The 7,477-nt window shown below is 33.0% G+C and overlaps 1 protein-coding gene across 3 annotated transcripts; it reads left to right on the top strand.

Annotated features, from left to right (window-relative positions):
- Positions 1-6,769, top strand: LOC109175206 (apyrase-like). Of its 3 annotated transcripts, none has more exons than XM_019324465.1 (10): positions 1-61; positions 886-1,120; positions 2,736-2,864; positions 2,957-3,013; positions 3,293-3,385; positions 3,804-4,009; positions 4,129-4,220; positions 5,225-5,439; positions 6,186-6,375; positions 6,511-6,769. In XM_019324465.1, the coding sequence occupies exons 2-10, from the start codon at positions 893-895 to the stop codon at positions 6,648-6,650; spliced, it is 1,350 nt and encodes a 449-aa protein (XP_019180010.1). In that variant the 5' UTR covers positions 1-61; positions 886-892; the 3' UTR covers positions 6,651-6,769. The 3 variants fall into 3 exon arrangements, with proteins under 3 accessions (XP_019180010.1, XP_019180008.1, XP_019180009.1); XM_019324463.1 differs by lacking the exon at positions 1-61 and adding an exon at positions 82-102 and having other exon boundaries at positions 867-1,120; XM_019324464.1 differs by lacking the exon at positions 1-61 and adding an exon at positions 86-102 and having other exon boundaries at positions 873-1,120.
- Positions 6,770-7,477: the final 708 nt, after the last annotated feature.

Raw genomic sequence — 7,477 nt, 5'->3', positions numbered from 1 at the left:
CCTGGTGTTATAAAAGATGCACTCCCTTCCTCCAATTTCTCAGCATCTCTTTTCTTTTCTTTTCTTTTCTTTTCTTTAGAAGCATAACACTACATACACTAGGTAAACTTCCCCCTCTCTCTCTCCTGGCCTCCCTTCTAAAACTACATTTACTTTGCAACTACAAAGTTATAGTGACGAAATCCTTAGTTCTTGAATATATATATATATATAATACCTTCAGTGATGAATGTTGGTCACTATAACTATAGCGCGTCACTAAATCTTTATTATTAGTGATGAAGTTTATAGATCATTGTTAGTGATATATATGGTTAGACTTATCGTCATAAATATGGATTTTCATTTACATATGCATATATCTTAAGATTTTTTATTTTATAATGCATTTGTTCTTAATGTAAACTTACAAAATGTGTGTGTGGTAATTGCTAGGGAGAGCATCTTTTATTATATATATATATATATATATATATATATATATATATATATATATATATATATGTATATATAGTTGATAACAAAAAGGGTGTGTTTAGTAATGGGTTTACACACCAAGAAATGAGAATCAAAAGTATATTTATTGTTTGGTTGACAACTTTTTAGAACAGAACGGATTTGATTAACCCTTTAATTAAAACCTCATTCCCTAATTAAAACGGGTATCATTCTATCTTATCCCTCATCATCTTTCAGTACTCCCCGATTTTTCGCCTCCTCACTACATATCTTTTATTTTTGTTTTGATTTTTTGTTCATATTGGTGTTTTGAATCTCATTATATTATAAAATATCATTATCTTTTTCAACATTGAAAGATAAAAAGGTATTGTAGAAATTCTATATTCTAATAATGATTTGATTAGTTGTAGGGAGAGTGCAAGCTAGGAGGATGAAACACACTAGTCATCATCTTCTCTTCATATCATTAGCACTACTTCTCTTCCCCCTTGCTTGTTTCTCAAGGCCTCATCTCCGGCGTGTGCTACTGAGCCACGAAACCGGTAACTACGCCGTTATATTTGACGCCGGAAGCACTGGCAGCAGAGTTCATGTCTTTCATTTTGATGAAAATTTAGATCTTCTTCCTATCGGTGATGGCGTTGAATTTTTCCTCAAGGTATATATCGCGATTTTTTTTTCTCTCTTCTTTCTTCATTTATGCTCTATGTGTGTAATCTAATGGCACTGGTTTGTTACTTTGACATATTTCAACCAGCGTAATTGGTTTAGGACTTTAGGACGTACTTTAGGTAACTTTTGATTTTCAGTGACCATATTTTTCAACAAGTTTTCAGTAAAGTCGTAAACCAATTAAACCTGTTGAAATAAGAAAATATAACAAAAGAAAAATATGAAGAGATAAAAATGTCCTTACTAAAAATATGAAAAGTCATGAGAATGACTAAAAATGTTCAAAAAATAATAGTTGGGATGTTAAATGACAGAAACAATAATCTGAGCCTAAATTTGAAATTGACACAAAAAATAAGGAGCCTTTGGTGAAATTAACTCAATCATTAATATAATATATATTCTTATGATTCGGTTTTAGGAAGAAAAAAGCAAATTATACTATGGTACAAAATGTATTAATTGTAATATAAATTATTAACCGTAGGTAATGCATAATATATTAAATATTAATTGTAAACACATAATTTTTAGATCAAAGTTTAATATGCAATCAACTCTGGTCGAAAAAAAATCCTTGGACAAAGCATCCAATTTGGATTTAGCCCATTATTTAAAAGATATGGTTTCAATTAAGTATTGCCAGCAGTTTTTAGATCTAAGATAAAGAGATACACTTATTAAAAATAAGTAAATAAATAAAGTGATACACGTGAAGTTGCATCGTTTCGTTGAACCTTTAAACTGTGTCAGAGGCCCATGCTCTAAAAAGAAAATATATATAATTGTGATGTTAACATTTTTCATTGAGATTCACAGGATGAAGATAATTAATCATTAATTATCACATCATGAAATAAAAATGATGAAATAAAAATATGGAGTAGATATAGTAGATCGAACTCCTTTAAAAAATTGGTACCACCATACACCAATTATTATATCATGAATTATAAAAACTATATCAGGGCTAAAGTGATTCACCCTCTCGAGTTTCCAGCTGTTTCCTAGAAATTCATATTACAAGATAAATATATATATTTTCATTTTTTTATATATTATATATAGATTCATTTTTATTTATTACAAGTTTATTTTAATTTACTGTAGATTCATTTTTGGTATATTACGTAAAACTAATATGTTAAAATAATCTACAAGAGTGTTCTAATAATAAGGTTTAGCATTTGAGTCTAACGTTAAATATAATTTTTGAATATTATACTAAATATTTAAAACATATTGAGTATTGAGAGATGGCTGGGGGCAAGGCTTTGCCCGAGCCTTAGGCATCATCCACACAGCTGTGTGGACCACGATCCACGCAATATCGATTGATCAATCTCATCCCGAGCTTAGTCTGATTCTAGACTTGGGCATCGAGCCATCAAATGGTTAGACTAGGACAAGCCCGACATAGAGCAGTTCTAGTTTGAGCCTAGGTTAGGCCTATTATTGGAGGTTTGTGAGTTAATGACTGATTTGGTCTCTTGACTATATCAAATCAGTAATTTCACTATAGTAAAGAGACCAAATCAGTCATTAACTCGAGTTTTATTGTAGTCTTCAATTCAACGTTACATACTTACGTTGTTTTGCAGACAACCCCAGGATTGAGTTCATACGCAAATGATCCAGAAGCAGCTGCCAAGTCCCTTGAGCCACTCCTTCTAGAAGCTGAAGGTGTTGTACCAACTGAGTTGCAACCTGATACACCACTTGAGCTTGGGGTCAGTTAACAATTTAAATTCAATTTAACAATTTAATTAATTGTTAGTAATTTTAATTATGTACCTAAACGTATAAATTATTGGCAACACAGGCAACTGCAGGGCTTAGGATGCTAGAGGGAGATGCATCTGATAAAATTCTGCAAGCGGTAAATATTTAATTTTTGTGTATACAAATTTAAGGAATTAATGAGGTCAAAAAGATCAGAAAACTTCAAAAAATTATATAAAATCCTGATAAAGTTACTTTAATAATATATCAAACCCATGACCTCCCATGATCTTTGTGCAACTAGATCACAAGGTTGTTGACAATATTTTGTGCTTTATTTATTTAGTTGTTTACTATTTTTATATATACCACATAAATAGATCTATTTATTTTACAAACTCTCTATTTGTATGTAAAATTAATTTTGGTGTTACAGGTGAGAGATATGTTCAAGAATGAAAGCAATTTCAAGTCCAAGGCAGAATGGGTTTCAATTCTTGAAGGAAGTCAAGAAGGCACTTACTTTTGGGTAAATAAATAATATATACATATATATCACTAATAACAATGTTATATATATATATATATATATATATACCAACTTGGTCACCTTCTTAGGTGAAGGAGAAGGCAAACCAGTTGGTCGCCTCCTCCGATCTAAACGCGACAGGTGATCGTTCGGTCATCGCCGGTGATTATTGTTAGAAAGTCTAAGAAAGGTCGTTCGAATCGTAGGTAACTTGTAATTATTGGTTACCAATCGGTTTCTGGGCTTAAATGCTTCAAAATAACATGTTTATGTGTTTAATTGCAACTTTTAAAAATTTAAGCGCCTAATTGACTTTTTGAGTAAAATTTAGAGGCTTATTCAACCATTTTTCCTTTTTAATATTAACGGGGTGAATGTAGAATGAAAAAAATAATATTGTATTCCAATATATATGCAGGTTGCCATGAATTATTTGTTAGGAAATTTGGGCAAAGGGTACCAAAACACCATAGCAACAATTGACCTTGGTGGTGGATCAGTGCAAGTGTCATATGCTGTCTCAGGGGACACTTTTGCAAATGCACCCACACCCGATAATGGAGAAGAGCCTTATGTTCAAGAAAAATATATTTTGGGAGCCCAATACTATCTCTATGTTCACAGGTTTTTGTCCCTAAAACTTTTGCTAAAATATTTTCTTTTCTAGATTATACATATACACACATATATGTATAATTTTTCTAAATAATACAGTTTTAATGTTATAACAATATTGTGTATAGTTATTTGAACTACGGACAATTAGCAAGCCGAGCTGAGATGTTCAAGGCTTCAGGAAACTCTACCAACCCTTGTGTTTTAGAAGGATATGATGGTAAGCTCTCCAAATTGGTTGTTATCATATTTTTATGAGTGAATTCCATTTTTGGTCCTACTGTTATAGGGGCGTTTCCAATTTCAATCCACTTTAATTTTTTTTGCCACTTTACAACCACTGTTATTGAATGTGTTCCACTTTTAGTCCACCGTTAATATTTCCGTCAAGAGGCCGTATAGTCAAAGGGTATTTTGGTCTTTTTATGTTTGTCCCTTCTCTTTTAATACATGCGCTTCGTCCTCCTCCTACGATATTCGAAGATGGCTCTTCGAACAACGAGAATGGGAAGTCAAAGCTACATCATTTCGTTCATTCCAACATGGGCCGACGAAGTTTCTTAGGTTTTAGGTTTAATGTTCTCATTTCTTTAGTCAAACATAGTCTTGGATGAGAAGAAAGGTCAAAATACCCCTAGATTACACGGCCTCTTGATGGAAATACTAACGGTGGGACTAAAAGTGGAACACAATCAATAATAGTGGTTATAAAGTGACAAAAAAAATTAAGGTGGACTAAAATTGAAAACACCACTATAACAGTAGGACCAAAAATGGAATTCACTCTATTTTTATGAAGTGCATCCTCGCACTATTGAATATTTATAAAGAATTTGAAGAAGCCGCTTTGAGCATTTTTTTGAATTTTTAGTGTTTTGGAAGAATAAGTTGTTACAAAAAGTTAGTTAATCAAATATTTATATTGGTGATTTAACCAAATCAAACAGCTAATAATGATCAAATAAGTCAAAATTGGCTGATAAACTAATTATGATAAGCCAAAAGTTCTTATATAAACATCATGTTGCATTGATTACGAATTGATGAGAAACATTTAATAAAGTGAACAAATTATCTGCCTTGAATCGAGGTGTTATATATCCAATTTGATCCTCTTTACTAACAACACCCACTATACATATAAACAAAAAAGGCAAAAGAATTGGGAAGAAAGAGAAAAGGCAAAAGAATGAAACTAATGGCAATGCAACAAATTTTGTGTAGGTTACTACACATATAATGATGTGTCGTACAAAGTTACAGCTCCACCAAATGGTTCAAGCTTGAAGAATTGCAGGAAATTAGCCAGAAAAGTGGTTGATTTCAGGGCACCCTGTAAGTATCAGAATTGCTCATTCAATGGGGTGTGGAGTGGTGGAGGAGGGGCTGGAATGGAGAATGTCTACATTTCATCATTTTTCTATGATATAGCCACTGATGTAAGTATCTTCGGAATGGTATTAAACTATTAATTGATAATTTCAATACTTTAAACAAATAAGATCAATGTTCTAGAAGGGGCTAGAAGCTAGGCGCTAGTCGGACATCCGGGGCGCGTCTAGAGCGCCTAGGCGCCGCATATGCAGCCTAGTAATCCGAATATATCATCTCCACTTTTCCCGCTTAGGGCTAGGAGATGTTAGACTGTTATAATCTACAAACTAGTCAACTGCACATGTTAGATGGTTATTTGAGTACATGGCTGAAGAAATATAAAAGAAGAGTAACGGAGTAGGAAAAAAAACCATGTTGCCGAGTTGAGCTCTAACTCGGCCGAGTTAGGCATCGAGTTGGTCGAGTTAGGCGCTCAACTCGACCAAATAGGTGCCTAGGGTGCCTAGTTGACCGGTTAGTCAGTCAACCAACTAAAAATTGCCTAGGATTGAAATCGCCTCAGCCTAGGGGCGCCTAGTTGCTGCCTAGGCGGCTGCCTAGGATCAAGGGCCTACCACTACTTCAAAAACTATAATCATAGGGAAGACGCAACTTTATTTCCTCATACCGTTACATTTTCAAGAGATAGAGTGTTGACCGACTTGCATCTTCAGGTCTCCGCCCAACAACCCTTTTAATAATATGGTGTTGGATTTGACCTTTCACCAGCCTCGCCCAACATCCTAAAACTCGATCATTGAATGTTATATGAATTTTCTAACAACTAATATATTTCTTTAAAATCGTGTAGGTCGGTATTATTGACCAAGAAAAGGCATCTAAAATAGTTAAGCCAAGATCATTCCTAGTGGCAGCAAAGTTAGCTTGTGAAACTAAATTTGAAGATGTGAAGTCTACATTTCCTAATGCAGTGGAAAAGGATTATCCATACTTGTGCATGGATTTGGTGTACGAATATACATTGCTCGTGGATGGACTTGGTAACTTCACATCTGATTATTATCTTGTTCTTAACAAATACTATATGTATTAAGAATTAATAATTTAATTATTAATTATGAATCTTTATTATTTTAAATTAAAAAGTTAAATATATACTTGGTTGAAATCTGCAGGCCTACACCCTTACAAGGAGATTACGTTGATGAAGGAAGTTGAGTACAAAAACTACATGGTTGAAGCAGCTTGGCCTCTTGGTTGCGCCATTGACGTCATCTCATCATCTTCTGCTAACAACCTATTATCCAAATATTAATTTGGTACGATTTTATGGCAATTCCAAAGTGGCCTGAGGATCTTGTGTACTGTTGCCAATAATAAATGTTTATTTTAGCACTCAACTACCTTAATCATTTGGTGCACAATGCACATGTATACTTGGCATGACCTTCCTGTTACAAGAAGTCGACAACTTTTTTGATTGATGCAATAGTGCTTTAACTCTGAAGTAATAATTAACATAATTAACATGCAATAATTTCATGTACAAGATATGGTATTCAATACATATTGTAAACACAAAATTTTTATTTTACATATTGTGAAGATTTTATAGGACCAATACAAATGAGACGGGTAGTAATAATATTAATCGGACATTGAGCTTAAATAATGGGATATGAGATTCAAATTTAGATGTGGCTCTGTTTGATACAACTTATTGCTTATTTTAAACTACTAATAAACTATAAGTCCTGTTAGGTAATGTTCACAAAATAAGCTAGTAGTTTGAAATAATAACTTATTTGAGTTTATTTTGAAACACTACCTTCGGTAGCGTTTCCAAAATAAACTAGTAGCTTCTTAACTTTTTTTTTTTTCCATCTTTATTCTTATTATTTTAAAAGGAAAATTGTATCTTTAGTCCCTGAGTTTTAACCAAGTGTCGACTTAGTCCCTAAGATATGACCCTATCCGAGTTTAGTCCCTTAGTTATTTGCGAAGTGACGAGTTTAGTCCCTGGGGTTAATATTCTATAGCAATTAACAGAAAACTTAAAAGCAAATTAATAATTGAAGGGTAAAATTGGAATTTCAAATTCTAATCCGTTCTTATATCCAAACCCTCACATAACCTCATTCA

Source organism: Ipomoea nil, unplaced genomic scaffold, assembly GCF_001879475.1.
Source record: "Ipomoea nil cultivar Tokyo-kokei standard unplaced genomic scaffold, Asagao_1.1 scaffold0684, whole genome shotgun sequence".
Taxonomy (NCBI): domain Eukaryota; kingdom Viridiplantae; phylum Streptophyta; class Magnoliopsida; order Solanales; family Convolvulaceae; genus Ipomoea; species Ipomoea nil.
Note: the sequence above shows the minus strand (reverse complement) of the source record. Positions and strands in the feature narration are given on the sequence as shown.